The 21,281-nt window shown below is 37.1% G+C and overlaps 1 protein-coding gene across 4 annotated transcripts in view; it reads right to left on the reverse strand.

Moving 5' to 3' along the window:
- The window catches only part of AUH (AU RNA binding methylglutaconyl-CoA hydratase), a 155,122-nt gene that overhangs the window by 94,702 nt on the left and 39,139 nt on the right, over positions 1–21,281 (reverse strand). For 3 of the 4 annotated variants that reach the window (XM_053925598.1, XM_024563356.3, XM_053925593.2), the window contains one exon: positions 16,491–16,577. The exons of the other annotated variant lie outside the window; for it this stretch is intronic. In XM_053925598.1, coding sequence (XP_053781573.1) covers positions 16,491–16,577 — 87 coding nt within the window. The remainder of the gene's footprint in view (positions 1–16,490; positions 16,578–21,281) is intronic. 4 annotated transcript variants of the gene reach the window in all.

A 21,281-nucleotide genomic window follows, 5' to 3' on the forward strand; every position in this document is an offset into this window, starting at 1 on the left:
AAATGGACAGGAATAAAAAGCTGGGGTAGCAAATACATTTTTCAAACAAAATAGACTTCAAAACAAAGGCCATATCAAGACAAAAGATCACTGTGTAATACTTAAGGGAGTTGTCTAAAAAGAGGATATAACCCTTGTAAACATATATGCACCCAACACAGAAGCACCTAAATACATAAGGAAAAGCTTGGAGGAGTTTAAGAAGATCAAGAGCAATACGGTCATTGTAGGGAATTTAACACCCACTGTCCATAATGAACAGATCTTCCAAACAGAGAATCAACAAGGATGTTGTGGCACTGAATGGCAGCCTAGATCAAATGGACTTAATCGATATTTACAGAACACTTCACCCCAACGATGCAAAGTATACATTCTCTTCAAATGCACATGGATCATTTTCAAACAGAGACCACATGACAGGACACAAAACAAGCCTCAACAAATTCAAGAAGATTGAAATCATATCTGAGATCACAGTGGCATGAAATGAGAAACCCACTTCAAGGAAACAACTCAAAAACATTCAAATACATGGAGACTGAATAACATACTATTTAATAATGAATGGGTTAACAATGAGATCAAGAAAGAAATCAGAAAGTTTCTGGAAACAAATGAAAATGAACACACAGCAACCCAAAACCTATGGGACACAGTGAAGGCAGTCCTGAGAGGGCAGTTCATAGCAATACAGGCTTACCTTAAGAAGATTCTAAAAATCTCAAATAAACAACCTAACTCTACATTTAAAAGAACTAGAGGAAAAATAACAAACCAACCTGAGAGTGAGTGGAAGGAAATAATCAAGATCAGAGCAGAATTACATGACAGAGATTAAAAAAAACATCCAAAGAATCAATGAATCCCGAATCACTTCTTTGAAATGATAAGCAAGTCTGACAAACCTTTAACGAGACTCAATAAGCAAAAAAGACAGGGGATAGACCCAAATAAATAAAATCAAAAACAGAAAAGGAAAAGTAACAACTGATATCACAGAAAGACAAAGGATTGTAAGAAATTACTATGAACAACTATATGCCAAGACTGGACAACATGGGCAAAATGAACAACTTTCTGGAAACATACAATCTCCCAAAACTGAATCAAGAAGGCAAAGAAAGCCTGAGGAGAAAAGTAACTAGTGAAATTAAAACAGTAATCAAAAAACTCCCAGTATACAAAAGACCTGGACTGGATGGTGTCACAGGGGAATTTTACCAAACATTCAGAGAAGAACTAACACCTATCCTTCTCAAACTATTCCAAAAAATTCAAGAAGAGGGAAGACTCCCAAACTCTTTTTATGAGGCCAGAATGATCCTAATTCCAAAACCAGACAAAGACACTACTATAAAGTCAGTAAATTACAGGCCAATATCTCTGTTGAACATAGATGCTAAAATCCTCAACAAAATATTGGCAAATCAGATCTAGTAATACATTAAACAGATCATACAACATCATCAAGTGGGATTTATCTCAGGGATGCAAGGATGGTATAACATTCACAAATCAATAAACGTAAATATATCACAAGAGCAAAATGAAACACGGAACTACATAATCATATCAATAGAAGCTAAAAAAGCGTTTGATAAAATCCAGCACCTGTTTATGAAAAAAACTCTCAGCAAAGTGCGAATAGAGAGCATACCTCAACATAATAAAGGCCATATAGGAGAAACCTACTGCCAACATCATACTCAATGGACAAAAACTGAAAGTGTTTCCCTTACGATCAGGAACAAGGCAAGGGTGTCTGCTTTTACCACTCTTACTCAACACAGTACTGGAAGGTCTAGCCACAGTGATTAGACAAGAAAAAGAAATAAAAAGCATCTAAATTGGAAAGGAGAAAGTAAACTGTCATTATTTGAAGATGACATGATAGTGTACATAGAAAATCCTACAGTCGCCACCAAAAAACTACTCTACCTAATAAGTGAATTTGGCAAAATAGTGGGATGCAAAGTCAGTATTCAGAAATTGATGGCATTTCTGTACACCAACAGTGAAATAGCAAAAAGAGAAACTAACAGAAAAATCCCATTTTCTATAGCAAATTAGAAATATAAAGTACCTAGGAATAAATTTAACCAAGGAGATAAAAGGACTGTACTTGGAAAACTACAGAACACTGAGAAAGAAACTGAGGAAGATACAAATAAATGGAAGCATATACCATGCTCATGGATAGAAAGAATTAACATCATTAAGATGCCAATACTACCTAAAGTAATCTATAGGTTCAATACAATTCCTATTAAAACACTAATGGCATATTTTCAGAGATCTAGAACAAGTATTCCAAAAATTTACATGGAACCAAAAAAGACCCCAAATAGCCTAGAACAAAGTTGGAGGGATCACAACACCTGGTATTAAACTATACGAGGCCACTGTAATCAAGACAGACTGGTATTGGAATAAGAACACAGACACATAGATCAATGGAACAGAATAGAGAGCCTAGAAATGAATCCAGGTCTCAATGGTCAATTAGTATTTGACAAAGGAGACAAAGGCATACAATGAAGTAAAAGGAGTCTCTTCAATAAATGGTGTTGGGAGAACTGGACTGGTACATGCAAAAAAATGAAACTAGACCACCAACTTACACCATACACAAAAATAAACTCAAAATGGTTAAAGGACTTAAATATAATTTGTGATACCATAGAAGTCCCAGCAAAAAAGATAGGCAGTAAAAGTTCAGAAATCCCATGCAGCAATATTTTTGCCCATGTATCTCCAAGGACAAGGGAAATATGGGAAAAAATAAGCAAAGGGACTACATCAAATTAAAAAGCTTCAGCAAGGCTAAAAATACCATCATCAAAATGAAAAGGGACCCGATTCTATGGGAGAACTTATTTGCCAATGGTACATCAGACAAGGGTTTAATCTCCAAAATGTAAAAAAGAACTCATATGACTCAACACCAGAAGACAACCCAATTAAAAAATGACTGAAGGACCTGAATAGACACTTCTCCAAGGAGGGCATACAGAGGGCCCGGAGACATATGAAAGGATGCTGAGCATCACTAGCCATCAGAGAGATGCAAATTAAAACCACAATGGAATAATACTTGCCAGAATGACTACCAATAAATTGACAAACAACAAGTGCAGGCGAGGATGTACAGAAAAGGGATCCCTAGGTGCATTGTTGGTGGGAATGCAGACTGGTGCAGCCACTGTGGAGAACAGTATGGAATTTCCTCAGAAAACTAAAAATGGAACTGCCTTTTCACCTGGCAATTCCACTGCTGGGATTATACTGTTAAGAACCCTGCAATACCAATTCAAAAGAACCTATGGACCTCAATGTTGACAGCAGTACAATTTACAATAGCCAAGTGTTGGAAACAGCCTAAGTGCCCATCAGTAAAGGAGTAAATTAAAAAACTGTGGTACATTTATACAATGGAATACTATGCAGCAAAGAAAGAAGGAACTCCTACCTTTTGCAATAGCATACATAGAACTAGAGACTATTACGCTAAGGGAAATGAGCCAGTTGGTGAAGGACAAATACCACATGACCTGGAATCTAATGAACAAAATAAACGAACGAGAAAAACAGAACCAGAGACACAGAAACCTGGTCTTGACAGCTGTAGAAGGGAAGGAGAGAGAGTGGGAATGGAGGAAGGAAGATGAAGGGACTAGTCAAAGAACATGCATGAATGACTCAGGAACATGTGGACAACAGAGAGGGGATCGACTGTGGGAGAGAAGGATTGGCAGGGTGGAAAGGGGCAGCAAAAGGGGAAAAAATGGGGACAAATGTAATAGAATAAACAAAAAAAGTTCTCAAGAAAAAAATTTTAAAGAATCAAAAATTTTTTTAAGTTAAATAAAAACTGAATGTTTAAAAAAATAGGTGCAGCCTATGAGAAAATTAGTAAACTGAGAGATGGCTTACAAGAGAGGTGAGAAGTAGTAGAGGGAAATCACAGGAAAAAAGAGAGATATAAAGGATATAGTAAGAAAGTCGAATATATGTCTAATTGGCAGAAAATAAGTGAAACAAAAATCCATTGAAATAACTTTAAAATAAAGTAGCAAATTAAACCTGAAGAAAAAAAAGGAATTGATAAAAATCAGGATAGAAATTAATAAAACAGAAATAATAGAGAAGATTAACAAAGCCCAAAAAAGTTTTTTTGAAATGTATAATAAAATTGATAAGCTTTGGAGGGTATGACCAAACGAAAAAGAGAGGACACCAACAACCAGTATCAGGAATGAAAAGGGGACATCACTGTTGACTCTTCAGACATTAAACCAGTAAGAGAATATTATTGACTTTATATCAATGTATTTGAAAATATAAGTAAAGTGAATATATTTCTAAAAAATTATACATTTTAAAAATTGAAAATAAATGAAAAACCTGTTAATTTGGTTATTTTCAGATATATTTGTACATAATCTATAATGTGTGTATATATATATGCACATACACAAGTACATATTCATGTAAAAACCAGAGGTCTAAAAATATACAAATTAAATTAGCATATTATCAATAATAACTTATGTAGAAAGAAAGTGAAAAGGAAAAACTGCTTTTAAAAAGTTTTAAATTTTTATATTAAATACATACTCAGATATTCCTTGTAGAATTAAAAGCTAACAAACATAAAAAAACACAAAAAAGAATTCATGTGACTTTCTTTCTTGGTCTTTTCACATTCTAGAATATTCCAGAGTAATATTTTGGAGTGAAAGACTTTGGCTAAGCCCATTACTCCTTCTATATTCACCAAGACAGTATAATTTTAACAAAACTGTGCAAAGGCATAATATGACTAACACAATGAAAGTCAACAAAGGCAATTAAAATTCCAAAAGATAAAGGAGACAATAAATTGCAAACCTTGAAGTGTAATTCTATTCTATACTATGATTCAACAGGCGAGGGATATTAACTCAGAGAAAACATTGGACTCTTATGTACTTGTGGCATTTTCCATCATTCTTGGCAAGAGCATAAAAGGAAATTAGAACTGAGATCTGGTAATTACTACTTGGAAAAATAATGAAGACAGTTAACTGAAGTATTTCATCAATCATTCTTTCACACAGCACTTCCAATTTCTAGTTTTTATATCAAATGGGGAATGGATAAAATATACGCTGAATTGAACCCAATAAAACTAAATTAATTACTTATTTTTAAAATCTCCTTGGCTTTGAAACAAACAAACAAAAAAGGCACAGTGAACAAATCTAAAAGTCAAGTAATCATTTAATTAGTAGACAAGAAAATATATTACTAATGCATAATCTCTCACATTGTATTTTAATAGTCATTGTGATACTAATTAAGTATTTTCAGAATAAGCTTTATTTCAGATAAATAAAAACAAAATGAAATATCTGAAAAAAGCTTTGAGTTGTACAATGGTGACAGTCTATAAAACTCTAAAAAAAAGTCAATCACTTCTGCATTTTTATGAGTAAGTATGAGACATCTCTAAATCAACTGGAAAACTTGAAAGGGCTATACCTGGAATTTATGCAAGCTCTGGTATTCATTACTCAAGAATCTCTAAATACTAAAATGGGATACTAGAAAGAGTTAATTTTTACAAACACATTTCTTAGTATCATTTTATTTAATTAAAAACAATATAATGACTAAATGCATGAAGCAACAAATACAACACTTTAAGCTTTGGTAAAAATTACTCGTACTTTACTCATACTCAAAAATTCTGAATATTATATCAGAGACTATTATTAAGCCATGATAAATCAGATGCTATACTTCACAGAAAGATATATAACTATTTTTTGAGAAAAAACTTTTCAAATACTCTCTCTATAGTTTATTTATAAGAAATCAGAGTTTCCGGCCAAGATGGAGGCATAGGTAGACACACTGTGCCTCCTTGCACAACCAAAAGAACAACAACAACAAATTTAAAAACAAAAACAACCAGAACTGCCAGAAAATCAAACTGTATGGAAGTCCCACAACCAAGGAGTTAAAGAAGAAACATTCATCCAGACTGGAAGGAGGCACAGAGACCAGCAGCCTGGAGGAGAGCACTCATGGCAAGACAGCAGCTGGAAGACCAGGGCTGGCAAGGTGGCGACTGGAGGAGCAGGCAGTCCCACATTTGCATGCAGATAAACTGGAAGGAACTGAGGAGTGAGACAGACCGTGCAATCCAGGGTTCCAGCACGGGGAAATAAAGCTTCAAAACCTCTACTGAAAAAATTTGTGAGGGCTGAGGCGGCAGGAGAAACTCCCAGCCTCACAGGACAGTTGGCTGGAGAGACCCACTGGGTCCTAGAAAGTACACAAACCCACCTACCTGGAGAATCAGCACCAGAGGGCCCAATTTGCTTGTGGATAGTGGAGGAAGTGACTGAAAGCCAGCAGAGCGCTGAGCAAGCAGCACTGTTCCCACTCGGACCCCTCCCCCACAGCACTACAACACAGCAAAGTGGGTTGTCCCGCCCTAGCGAATACCTAAGGGTCCACCCCTTACTACAAAACAGGTGCACTGAGACAGAAAAAAATGGCCCAAATGAAAGAAGAGATCAAACTCCAGAAAAATACAACTAAGCAACAAAGAGAGAGCCGATCTATCAGATGCACAGTTCAAAGCACTGGGAATCAGGATGCTCACAGAATTGGTTGAATATGGTCACAAAACAGAGGAAAAAGTGAAGGCTATCAAAGTGAAATAAAGGAAAATGTACAGGAAACCAACAATGATGGGAAGGAAACTGGGACTCGAATCAATGGTGTGGACCAGAAGGAAGAAACAAACAGTTAACCAGAACAGAATGAAGAAACAAGAATTCAAAAAAATGAGGAGAAGCTTATTAACCTCTGGGACAACTGTAAACATTCCAACATCCAAATCAGAAGGGTACCAGAAGGAGGAGAGGAAGAACAAGAAATTGAAAACTTATTTGAACAAATAATGAAGGAGAACTTCCTCAATATAGCAAAGGAAACAGACATTAATCCAGGAAGCTCAGTGAGTCCCAAAGAAGTTAGACCCAAGGAGGAACACACCAAGACACATCATAATTAAATTACCCAAGATTAAAACTAAGGAGAGAATCTTAAATGCAGCAAGAGAAAAGAAGACAGTTACCTACAAAGGAGTTTCCAAAAGACAATCCACTGATTTCTGAAAAGAAACTTTACAGGCAAGAAGGGGCTGGAAAAAAGTATTCCGAGTCATGAAAGGCAAGGACCTACATCCAAGATTACTATATCCAGCAAAGCTATTATTTAGAATGGAAGGGCAGATAAATTGCTTCTCAGATAAGGTCAAGTTAAAGGAGTTCATCATCACCAAGCCATTATTATATGAAATGTTAAAGGGACTTATCTAAAAAACAAGAAGATCAAAAATATGAACAGTAAAATGACAACAAACACAACTATCAACATATCAAACCAAAAACAAAAACAAAAGCAAACTAAGCAAATAACTAGAACAGGAACAGAACCACAGAAATGGAGATCACATGGAGGGTTATCAGCAGGGGAGTGGGAGGGGGAGAGAGGGGGGAAAGGTACAGAGAGCAAGTAGCATAAATGGTAGGTGGAAAATAGACAGGGGGAGGGTAAGAATAGTATAGGAAATGTAGAAGCCAAAGAACTTAGATGTACAACCCATGGACATGAACTATGGGGGTGGAACGTGGGAGGGAGAGGGTGGGCAGGAAGGAGTAGAGGGAAGGGGGGGAAATGGGACAATTGTAATAGCATAATCAATAAATATATTTAAAAAAAAGAAGGGTACAAAACTTCCTGGTGATCCACTTGCTCACTAACTATTGGTAATATCAGGCATCATAATTTCTGGTCAATCTGGTAGATATGAAATAGCATCCCAATGTGATCTTCACTTGCATTTGTATTACTAAAGAGGTTGATCATCTTTTCACATGTTTACTTCCTATTTCCCTTCCTCTTGTATGAAAAATGTTTTTCTGTTGCGTTGTCTTATTGACTTCCAGGCTGCATGTATGATTGTATGTGTTGATTTACATATGGATGTACTGTGAATGAAAAAGTAGCCACATACTAAACCTGACAAGTTTGGGTGGGACTAAAGTAACCACATAGGATGGTCTAAAATTAAAAACTTTCTAACTAAAAATGAGTCATGGTGGGTAATCCTGTCATAGACTGTTACCGTCCCTGACAAAGGTCAATCTTTACCTCAACTGAGCCTGTCTATTGTCCTTTTGCATCTACCATACCATACTGTTAGAATGTCACAGTAATCCCCTTTTTCCAAAATCCACTGGAGTGGATCTGTGCTGGGTTCTGTATTCCACTCAATTGGTACATTTCTATACGAAAGCCAATAATATACCATTGTAACTTTCATATCTTTAAATAAGTCTTCAGTGCTAATAAGGGAAGGTCTTTCATTTTCTTCTTTAGGCATGCTTGGCCATTCTGAAGCCTCATTATACTCAAATTCCTTACAAAATTAACACTAAGAATTTAGGAATAATTACATTGAATCTCTACATTGAATCATTTGTGAAAATCCTCTTTTTAGTACTGAATCTTCTTATTCAGGAAGACACTGTGTCTCCATTTAATTCTTTTCTAATGTCTTAAAATTTCATAATTTTTCCATCTAGCCTGCATATGTTTCTACATCCATTTTTTGTTCCTACTATAAATGGTAACTTTTTTGATTGATGTCTTTTGCCTGTTGCTGGTATAAAGACTATTAATTATTTTTTTAAATGGATTTTTTAAAATATATTTATTATGTTATTACAGTTGTCCCATTCCCCCCCCCTCACTCCACTCCATCCTGCCCACCCCCTCCCTCCCACATTCCCCCCCTATAGTTCATGTCCATGGGTCATACTTATAAGTTCTTTGGCTTCTACATTGCCTACACTATTCTTACACTCCCCCTGTCTATTTTCCACCTATCATTTATGCTACTTATTCTCTGTACCTTTCCCCCCCTCTCCCCCTCCCACTCCCCTATTGATAACCCTCCATGTAATCTCCATTTCTGTGGTTCTGTTCCTGTTCTACTCGTTTGCTTAGTTTGCTTTTGTTTTTGTTTTAGGTGTGGTTGTTAATAACTGTGAGTTTGCTGTCATTTTTACTGTTCATATTTTTTATCTTCTTTTTCTTAAATAAATCCCTTTGACATTCATGTAATAAGGGCTTGGTGAGGATGAACTCCTTTAACTTGACCTTATCTGAGAAGCACTTTATCTGCCCTTCCATTCCAAATGATGGCTTTTCTGCATACAATAATCTTGGATGTAGGCCCTTGCCTTTCATGACTTGGAATACTTCTTTTCAGCCCCTTCTTGCCTGTAAGTTCTCTTTGGAGAAATCAGCTGATAGTCTTATGGGAACTCCTTTGTAGGTAACTGTGTCCTTTTCTCTTGCTGCTTCTAAGATTCTCTCCTTCTGCTTAATCTTGGCTAATGTAATTATGATGTGCCTTGGTGTGTTCCTCCTTGGGTCCAGCTTCTTTGGGACTCTCTGAGCTTCCTGGACTTCCTGGAAGTCTATTTCCTTTGCCAGATTAGGGAAGTTCTCCTTCATTATTTGTTCAAATAAGTTTTCAATTTCTTGTTCTTCCTCTTCTCCTTCTGGCACCCCTATAATTCGTATGTTGGAACGTTTAAAAATGTCCTGGAGGTTCCTAAGCCTCTCATTTTTTTTTGAATTCTTGTTTCTTCATTCTTTTCTGGTTGGATGTTTCTTTCTTCCTTCTGGTCTACACCATTGATTTGAGTTCCACTTTCCCTCACATCACTATTGGTTCCCTGTACATTTTCCTTTGTTTCTCTTAGCATAGGCTTCATTTTTTCATCTGGCTTTCGAACAGATTCAACCAATTCTGTGAGCGTCTTGATAACCAGTGCTTTGAACTGTGCATCCGATAGGTTGGCTATCTCCTCCTCGCTTAGTTGTATTTTTTCTGGAGCTTTGAAGTGTTCTGTCGTTTGGGCCATTTTTTTTGTCTTGGCGCGTCTGTTACTTTAAGGGGCGGAGCCTTAGGTGTTCCCCTTGGGCGGGGTAACACTGGTTGCTGTGCTGTTACGCTGTACGTGGGGGAGGGGCCGAGAGGGAGCAATGGTGCCCGCTTCACTCTCCACTGGACTCCAATCTTTCACTCTGCTACCCACAATCAAACTGGGCCCCTCTGGTGCTGGTTCCCAAGTGGGTGGGCTTGTGCACGCTCTAGGCCCCTGTGGGTCTCTCCAACGACCTCTCCTGTGAGGCTGGGAGTCCCTCCTGCTGCCACCCCAACCCCCACCGGCATTTTCAATCAGAGGTTTGAGGCTTTATTTCCCCAGCTGGAGCCCTGGGTTGCGCCGTCTGCTTCGCTCCCCGCCGTTCGTCCGGTTTATCTGTGCTCGAATGTGGTGCCGCTGGGTGCTACCCGCTGCTCTGCGTACCCCGTTCTCTGCCACTCTGAGTCTGGCCCTCTCGGCCTATCTGTGCGAATGTGGAGCCGCAAGGTCTGCTAGTGGTCGGACTGCCTGCCCCATTAGTCCCACACTCCGCCAGTCTCGGTCCTGCCACAGCCATGCGAGTCCTCTCCGCCCGGGCTCCCCATCTCCGCCCCTCCTACCGGTCTGGATGAATGTTTATTTTTTATTTCCTTGGTGTCGGACTTCCTTGCTGTTCGATTTTCTGTCAGTTCTGGTTGTGTGAGGAGGCGCAGTGTGTCTACCTATGCCTCTTGGTTCTCTAAAAATGGATCTTATATATGTTGTGACATTCATTTTTTCCAATTTGTTGATCGTCTTAGATTTTTGATTAAAACAATCATACCCCTTGAGAAGGACAGTGTTATATTTCTTCTTTTTCAATCATTCCTCTATTTCTATTTCCTGCCTTTCCACAAAGGCCAGGACTTTTAGAACCATTTTGAACAGAGTGGAGATAGTGGACCCCCTGTCATTTTCCTGACTTTAGAAGACTATTTTAACATTTTAGTTTTAAGAAACAGATACTTCTCATCAGGCTAAGGAAGTTCCCTCATATCTTCCTAGTGTGCCTTCAGCTTTTACTATGAGTCAATATGACATCTCTAAAATTATTTTTATTACTCTATTGAGAAAACCATGACTTTATTTTAATTGGCTAATATCATGAATTAAATTTAGTATTTTCACATGAAAACTTCGCCCTCTCACTTCTATTCCTGGGAAAATCCAATTTGGTCTTTTTAAAAACCTACTGGATTTTATCTGTATTCACAAGCAAGACTGGCTCCTCTCATTCATTTCTTCTATTGTTTTCATCATGTTTCTATGAGTTATCCTAGTTTGAATTATTACGGGGAACCGTTCCACACATGGGAAATGTGGCCCAGCCCCCACTCGGAAAACCCAGTGGGGAACAAGGTTGGAGGGCAGGACCCACGCCTATGGACAGGTTCTCCCATGGGTCATCAGGCCTGCATTGTACCTAGGCTGCTATGAGACTTGCTTTTGCTAAAACTCCCTCACCCTGAATTGAGGCAACAATGTTTACTGCATATCTCTTAAAGTAACTTCCTAAAATCTGTGCTAAACCTCCCAAGTATGGAGTGTAACCAGTTCAACCACTTTTCTCTTTGATCTGTAACATCTTTCTTTGAAGTAATCAGCAACATTCTTTCCTTTGTTATCTGTAAAAGGTAATTACCTACAGGAGCCTAATGAGGAAATGAGGACCATCCTCCATGTAATGTACCCAGAAAAGCAATAAAAGCCTGTCCAGGCAGGGGTCGGGACCCTCTCTCTCACTTAGAGAGCGGCCATGCCATCCTTTTTCTCCACAGGACTTCTGTAGTCCATGTGAATTTGTCTGTCGCAGCCACAACACACAGACCCTGAGGGCCAGGGTCCACATCAGCCCAGTAGAAGAGTTTGTATAAGACTGTAATGACTTGTTCCTTACAGACTAAGTAAAGTACCTGAAATATAAATCACTTACAGGGGTGTCCAACCTTTTGGCATCTCTGGGCCACACTGGAAGAAGAAGAGTTATCTTGGGCCACACATTAAATACTCAAAAAAAAAATCTCGTAATGTTTTAAGTAAATTTACAATTTTGTGTTGGGCCACATTCATAGCCATCCTGGACCACACACAGCCCGTGGGCCATGGATTGAACTCCCCTGATTAAAACCGGGCCTGGTGCCTCTCCTGTGAAAAAAAACTTCTAATTACTGATTCAGTTTCTTGATTGTTTACATGAGTATTCCAGACTATGTTCTTGAACAGAAATTTCACAATTATTGGCATAAAGATTTTCATGGTATTTTCAGTAGATCCCTCAAACTGTAAACAAGTACCAAACCCTGTATCTACACTATGATTTTTCCTATGCATACATACCTATTATAAAGTTTAATTTATAAATTATACACAATAAGAGATTAACAATAAAAAAATAATAAAACAATTATAACATTATGGTAAAACTTATGTAAATGTGGCCTCTCTCAAAGTATCTTTTGTATAACACTCACCCTTCTTCTTGTGATGATGTCAGACGACACAGTGCCTATGTAATAAGAGGATGTGAAGTGAATGACATAGCACCTTGGTATTAGACTACTTACAGAGTTACCTGAACAAAGCACTGCAACACCATGACATAACCACGATGGCCACGAAATGCCTAACTGGCACAGAGCCTATAGAACACAACAACACTGGACAAGACTCCTGTCCCAGGTGGGACCGAATGAGGCGGTGCTATATTTCATCACACTACTCACAATGGTGCAATTTAAAATGTATGATTTCCTTACTTCTGGAATTTTCCATTTAGTATTTTTTAGACCCTGGTTGACACAGGTAACTAAAACCACACAAAGAGAAACTACAGATAAGGGGGGAACTACTCTACAACACCAGAGATACCATCCATAAAAGAAATAATAGACATGCTGCATTTTATTAAAATGAAAAACTCGTGTTCCACAAAAGACAATGTAAGAGTATGAGAAGACACACCACAGACTAGAAGAAAATATTTTCAGAAGACATATCTGACAAATGACTATGCTCTAAAATACATAAAGAACTCTTAAAACTCAACGATAAGAAATAAAACAACTCAAACACTAGGCCAAAGACCTTAACAGACACTTCATCAAAGAAAGTATGGCAAATAAGCATATGAAAAAATACTGCATATCATATGTCATCAAGGAAATGAAAATTAAAACACAATGAGACACCACTACGCACCTATTAGAATGGCCAAAATCTGGAACACTGACACCACCAAATGCTGATGAGGATGTGGAGCAACAGTAAGTTCCATTCCTTACTACAAAATGGTATGGTATATTCACCCTGGAGGACAGGCAGTTTTTTACAAAGCTAAACAGACTCTCACCATATGATCCAGCTATTGTGCTCCTTGGTATTTACCCAAATGAATTGAAAATTTATGTCTATTCAAAAGCCTACACACAGGTTTTGTAGCAGCTTTATTCGTAACTGCCAATACTTGGAAGCAACCAAGACCTTTGCTTTGGTAGGTGACTCGATAAACTAATACATCCAAAGAATGAAATATTATTCAGCACTAAAAATAAAGTATCAAGTCATGAAAAAAAACATGTAGAAAACTAATGCATGTTATTATGTGAAAGAAGCCAATCTAAAAGGCTACAAACAGAACTAACTTATGATAACCTAACTATGATATCTAGCTTATGATATCCTAGAAATGCAAAATTGTGAAGACAGTAAAAAGTGGTTGCCAGAGAGTGGAGAGGAGATAACGAGGCCAGTAAAAAACTCTGTATGACACAATAATGGTTGATACAAGTCATTTTCCATCTATTCAAACCCACAGAATTTCCAACACCAAAACTGAGCCCTAGTGTAAATTACCAACTTTGGGCGATTGTAATGTGTCAAGGTAGGTTCATCAGTTGTAACAAATGCATCACCCTGGAAGGGAGATGTTGATAATGGAGGAGGCTATGCACATGTGGAGGCAGAAAGCATATGGGGAATGTTTGTACCTTCCCCTCCATTTTGATGTGAATTGAAACTGCTCTAGAAAAATAAAGTCTTTAAAAAACAAAAGGTTGAGTAGCTGTGACAGAGACCACGATGGCCCTGCAAAGTCAAACAGATCTATTATCTCTCCCTTTTTTAAAAAAGTTTGTCTGCCCTGGTTTGATATATTAGATGGAGACACTTGGTTTCTACCTGCCCCTTCACAATCTCATTAAGTCACCACAAAAGACAACATAAAGACTGTATGTCCACTGTAATGTTGCAATGAAAATTATCATTAAAAAATATTGGGGAACTCATGGAAGAGCAAAAGGTAGACTGAATCAGGATCCACAACAAAAATGCTATAGCTACAATCACTGAAAAGAAAATGTCACTGCAAAAACAAACAGTTCTTCATTTAAAAAGTCCCAGGAAAATTCCAATTTCAGATCAATAAAATAAAAGGAGGCTCAGAAGAAACATCAAGGTAATGTTTACAATTGGCCCAGTCTTAGCCACTCCTCCTACCATATATAATAAAGTTACAGAAAGCATCAATTTCATTTCCCATGATCAAGCACTCTAACCAGTATGGAAAGCAAGCCCATGCCCTCCCTCAGGAGGCTCTGATCATGAGGCTGACACTATAGAGAGAAGCAGAGAAAAGCCTCTGCTAACATTAGCCCAGGATAAAAGGGAGCAGAAAGATGACAACAACCATTCTTGAAACTGAAACACATGCATTTTAAAACTTAGGTCAAAAAAAAAAATTACAAGTAACAAAACCACACAAGGCTCCAAAAGATGTTATATGGTCAAATTCTACTAATTCTTCAAATAACAGATGATTTCCTGTATAGCATAGAAAAAAATGGAAAGCTTTTCACTGCATTCTGTGAGCCCTGTATATACAATAAACCTTGACAGCAAGCCAGAAAAGGATAACACAAAAACCAAATTAGAAGATCAATCTCACTTATACCAAAATATGTAAGACTGAATCCAGTGTAATAGAGTAAAAACCACTATAGCCACTGACCACAATGACCAGCTAGGGCTCACTCTAGCAATTTAAGGCCAGAGCAGTTGAAATAGAAGAAAATTCTCTGAACTTGATAAACTGCCGGCAAATATTAAAAAGTACTCATCAAAGTCAAATAAAGATAAGGATAAACATACTCACTTCAACAACCAAATAGTGTACCAAGGGCCTTAGACAATGTGAAAATATATGAAAATTACATAAGAATAAAATGTTGAGAAAGAAAAGAAAAAGACTATATTATTTGTAAACATTAAACTTTTCGTCTGGAAAACACCAAAAAATTAATGGAAAAAAACCAACAGTACAAGTAATTAGAAGGTTGGCAGGATACAAAATTAAGCACATGAAATTGAATAGCTTTCCTACAGAATTTCAATAATCAGACTTCAACAGAATTGGGGAAGGAAGGATCCAATTCAAAGGTATTTATATAAATGCTGTAAAATAGGAATAAATCTGAGGAGAAAAAAGATACAAGACCAAGGCCAAATAAATAAATAAATAAATAAATAAATATTAAATAATGCTATAAAAAAAGAGATGAAGGATGTGAAAAGGCAATTTACAGAACAAGAAAGGCAAGTCTAAATTAAAAAGATAAACCATGACACAACATCTGGGGAAATGCAAATTAAAATGCTAAGATATCTTTTTTTTAACCATGGAAAATTTTTAAAATAGCAACATTAAATGCTGGCAGGAATATGAGGAAACAAGTATTGTCATATAATTGATGGGAATATAAATTATTGCAATCTTTCTGAAATATAATCTGGTAGGATTTATTACAACATTCAATGAACACAGGATATTTAGAACTGTAATTCCATTTTTAAGAATCTATCCTATAAATACACATACTAATGTTCTGAAAGACTTGGTACAAAGATATTCATCACTTGTTTATAAAGAACAAAAAACATATCCAAATGTTCATTAATGAAGAAATAATTTTCAAAAAGAAGTAACTTTAAAATATGGATGAAACTATGCTATTGAGTACTATTCAATATATAACAAGTATTAATAAAATAGATTGACATGTACTGAGATATTACACAAAAGTCTGCAATTCTATGGAAATAGTACAATCCTATTTATGTAAAAAAAAAATCTAAGTCATAAATATATTTGTGTATAAAATTATGTAAGAGATATAGGTACTTTAAGTCAAAGGCTTATCCCAAATTACTGTTTTGTAATACTTATCTTTTATGCCATGTCATCATACATAGGTCTCTTTAATTATAAGACATTCTTCACAAATTTTCAAATCAAATATATTATATGCTATTTTACAACAATCAGTTATAGGTCACAATGATATAATTATATTAAGTATTCTGGCCAAATTTTATATATACAGACTATGCAACTTTTTAAACCTGATATTGAAGGTTATCTTCCGCATGCTAAAAGAAGAATTTAATTGTGCTTACCGATTTCATTAATCACTGTTCTTATTTTGGAGACAAAAGGACCAACTTCACTGGAATTCATTTTGACTCTTTCCTTAAGGTCAGCACCTGCAAAGTATTTTATTTACAAATGTAATCTAGCTATGAACAAAATTTTAATGCAGTATTTTGAAATTTTTAAATTCATATACAACATTAAAAGTAATTGAATTTATATATTGAAGGAATTATATTACCTCAGTTTTCCTTCTCAAAGACAAGCATTAGGAAGAATAGCGTATTTGTTTTTTCATATACCTACTGTGTGCTTAACATAGTGGTTCTCAAACTCTGTGGTCTTAAAGCCCATTTAAACTCTTAGAGGAAGAGATTCTGTTTAGATTATATGCACTGATATTTACTCTATTTTAAAGTGAAACTACAAATTTTTTAAATATATATTCATTTAATGACACAAATAAACTCATTCATGTTAACATAACTACGGATTGATGCTACTTTCTTGGTTCTTGCAAAGATGTCAGCTATTTTACCCACCATTGCTTTTGCCCCCATCACTGCAAATGTCAACACAGTAAAAAGGACAAATCAGGCCTTTCTACCATGAAAATCATTTCATGGGTGCCTGGCTTGGGGACCACAGATCACATCTAAGAATCATTGGCTTTAAAGTACAAACTGACAATTTTGTAATCATTGAATCATAACTTTGCAACAGAGAATAATAAACAGAAAAAATTATTTAAGGAACCATTTACTCTGTGGTGCAGTAAAGACATTCTTTAAATAAAATTAAAATATATGAGAAGGGTAGGTCCCCATTTAAATAAATGGATAAATAGAAAATGTAAGCATAGAAGGCATACACTCAGATACTTCCTCTCTTATTAGTCCATTTAAAATCATATTAGTCCATTTTAAATTAATCACAGCAACAACAACAAAAAATGGCCCAAATGAAAGAACACATCAAAGATCCAGAAAAAATGCAACTAAGCAACGAAGAGAGAACCAGCCTATTAGATGCACAGTTCAAAACACTAATAATCAGGATGTTCACAGAGTGGTTGAATATGGTCACAAATTAGAAGAAAAAATGAAGGCTATGAAAAGTGAAATAAAGGAAAATGAGCAGAGAACCAACAGTGATGGGAAGGAAACTGGGACTCAAATCAATGGTTTGGAGCAGAAGGAAGAAAGAAACATTCAACCAGAACAGAACAAAGAAACAAGAATTCAAAAAAATGAGGAGAGACTTAGGAACCTCCAGGACATCTTTTTTTTTTTTAAGTGTTTGAAAGAATTTTATTATAAAAGAAACTGCAAGCCTAGCCTACAGACAGCTGTAACTGCTCATTATCTCTGAAAAGCAAGCTGACCTCTGCAGCTTTATTTACCAGAGGCCTTTGCTGATTCTGGGAGTGAGTAGGAGGTGGAGAATCTGGGCTTTGCACAAACAGCGAAGCCCCGCTGGGCAACAGACCAGGGGCAGACACTGTGGCAGACACTTGGGAAGCCTCAAGGGCAAGTGTTTTCCCCTCAGGCTATTCATAAAGCCTGGGTCTCTGTGTCCAGGTGCAAATGTGAACAAAACGAACTTCTTTCTCATGTCCCAGATTTCATTTCTTTTATTTCCTTTATTTATTTACTTATTTATTTAGATAATTGTGTGTATATTTTTATTGTTGTTCTATTTTTTAATTTCTTTTTAATATATTTTATTGATTATGCTATTACAGTTGTCCCATTTCCCCCCCTTCCCTCCACTCCACCCTGCACATCCCCTCCCACCCAAATTCCCCCCTTACAATTCATGTCCATGGGTCATACATATAAGTTCTTTGGCTTCTCCATTTCCTATACTATTCTTACCTTCCCCCGTCTATTTGCCACCTACCATTTATGCTACTAATTCCCTGTACCTTTCCCCCCTCTCTCCCCCTCCTACTCCCCTGCTGATAAACCTCCATGTGATCTCCATTTCTGTGATTCTGTTCCTGTTCTAGTTGTTTGCTTAGTTTGTTTTTGTTTTTGTTTTTAGGTGTGGTTGTTAATAACTGTGAGTCTGTTGTCATTTTTACTGTTCCTATTTTTTATCTTCTTTTTCTTAGATAAGTCCCTTCAACATTTCATATAATAACGGCTTGATGATGATGAACTCCTTTAACTTGACCTTATCTGAGAAGCACTTTATCTGCCCTCCCATTCTCTAAATGATAGCTTTGCTGGACAGAATAATCTTGGATGTAGGTCCTTGCCTTTCATGACTTGGAATACTTCTCTCCAGCCCTTTCTTCCCTGCAGGGTTTCTTTTGAGAAACTCCTTTGTAGGTAACTGTGTCCTTTCCTCTTGCTGCTTCTAAGATTCTCTCCTTCTATTTCATCTTGGGTAATGTAATTATTATGTGCCTTGGTGGTGTTCCTCCTTGGGTCCAGCTTCTTTGGGACTCTCCGAGTTTCTTGGACTTCCTGGAAGTCTATTTCCTTTGCCAGATTAGGGAAGTTCTTCATTATTTGTTCAAATAAGTTTTCAATTTTTTGTTCTTCCTCTTCTCCTTCTAGTACCCCTATGATTCGGATGTTGGAACATTTAGCAGGACATCTTTAAACATTCCAACATCTGAATCAGCAGGATCAGCAGGACATCTTTAAACGTTCCAACATCCGAATCATAGGGGTACCAGAAGGAGAAGAGGAAGAACAAAAAAATTGAAAACCTATTTGAACAAATAATGGAGAACTTCCCTAATCTGGCAAAGGAAATAGACTTCCAGGAAGTCCAAGAAACTCGGAGAGTCCCAAAGAAGCTGGACCCAAGGAGGAACACCACCAAGGCACATAATAATTACATTACCCAAGATGAAATAGAAGGAGAGAATCTTAGAAGCAGCAAGAGGAAAGGACACAGTTACCTACAAAGGAGTTTCTCAAAAGAAACCCTGCAGGGAAGAAAGGGCTGGAGAGAAGTATTCCAAGTCATGAAAGGCAAGGACCTACATCCAAGATTATTCTGTCCAGCAAAGCTATCATTTAGAGAATGGGAGGGCAGATAAAGTGCTTCTCAGATAAGGTCAAGTTAAAGGAGTTCATCATCATCAAGCCGTTATTATATGAAATGTTGAAGGGACTTATCTAAGAAAAAGAAGATAAAAAATAGGAACAGTAAAAATGACAACAGACTCACAGTTATTAACAACCACACCTAAAAACAAAAACAAAAACAAACTAAGCAAACAACTAGAACAGGAACAGAATCACAGAAATGGAGATCATATGGAGGGTTAACAGCAGGGGAGTTGGAGGAGGAGACGGGGAAAAAGTACAGAGAATAAGTAGCAAAAATGGTAGGTGGAAAATAGACAGGGGGAGGGTAAGAATAGGAAGTGGAGAAGCCAAAGAACTTATATATATGACCCATGAACTAAAAGGGGAAAATGTGGGTGGGAGGGGGTGTGCAGGGCAGAGGGGAATAAAGGGGGTAAAATGGGACAACTGTAATAGCATAATCAATAAAGTATATTTAAAAATAAGATATCTTGAGATTATAAGTAAAATATACATAAGGAAGAGGAAAAAAATTGTTTTAAGTAATCAAGGACCTAATCAGGACAAAAGAAAACTATTTTAATAAAATACAGAATCTTTACTTTCTAGGTAGAAGACATTCTACAATATCTGGAGTATAATAAATCCAACAAACTTTTTTTTTTTTAACAGAGTGAAAAGAACCAGACTCATTTTGCATTAGATTACTTTTGATATTTAAATTCATTTACTTAATTAAATTTTAATCTTATTCACCTTACCACATATAAAATCTCCTTAAGGCCCTGGGAAGGTACTTCAGTTGGCTAAAGTGTTGTCCTGATATGCCAAGGTTTTGGGTTTGATTCCCAGTCAGGGCACATATAAGAAAGATAGAAAGGTGCAGAGAGGCACAGTGCCATGGAGTGGGGTGGATAGGTGGCAGAACAGGTGGTCCTACACTCACATGTGGTGGGTAAAAATCGGGAGGGATACCTTGGGAGCAAGGGATCCCAGCCCGAAACCAGACCACCCAGCAGCCCAGCATTCCAGCACCAGGAAGATAAATTCCCGTAACTTTTGGCTGTAAAAACCAGTGGGGGTTGGGGTAGAAGAAGAAAATGCCAGATCCTCTTATAAATCCCTCACAGGCTTAGGACTTACACAAACCCACCAAGTCTGGGATTGAGCACCAGGGCAAAAGCTGGAAGAGAGAAGGGGCTTAAACGGAAAAAGTGAAGTGACTGGAAACAAGGTGTGTGCTAGGATACAGCTTCCTCCCCAACAAGCCTCCAGAAGCCAGGCAGCAGCACTGTCCCCTCTCTAAGCGCCCCCCCCCAGAGCCACAAAGCAGTGAAATGGTTTGCCCCAGCCCAGCAATTGTCTAAGGCTCCACCCCACACAATTTACAGGTCCGCTCTTAAAACAGGCAATGCTACTAAGACAGGAAGTCAAAGCAGCTTTACCTAATACACAGAAACAAACACAGGGAGGCTGTCAAATTGAGGAGACAAAGAAATATGGCCCAATTAAAAACAGAATAAAAAAGACCCAGGCCAATGGGTCTTTGAAATGAATGTTACATTAAGTGAAATGAAGAAAAATCTATGGGGATCCAACAGTGGAGGGGAAGAAACTGAGTATCACAGCAATAATTTGGAACATAAGGAAGAAACAAGCATTCAATCAGAACAGCAAAAAGACAAAAGAATTCAAAAAACGAGGACAAAATAAGAAACCTCGGAGATATCTTCAAACACACCAATATCCGAATCTCAGGGGTGCCAG

This window comes from Desmodus rotundus, chromosome 1 (assembly GCF_022682495.2).
Source record: "Desmodus rotundus isolate HL8 chromosome 1, HLdesRot8A.1, whole genome shotgun sequence".
In the NCBI taxonomy this organism is placed as follows: domain Eukaryota; kingdom Metazoa; phylum Chordata; class Mammalia; order Chiroptera; family Phyllostomidae; genus Desmodus; species Desmodus rotundus.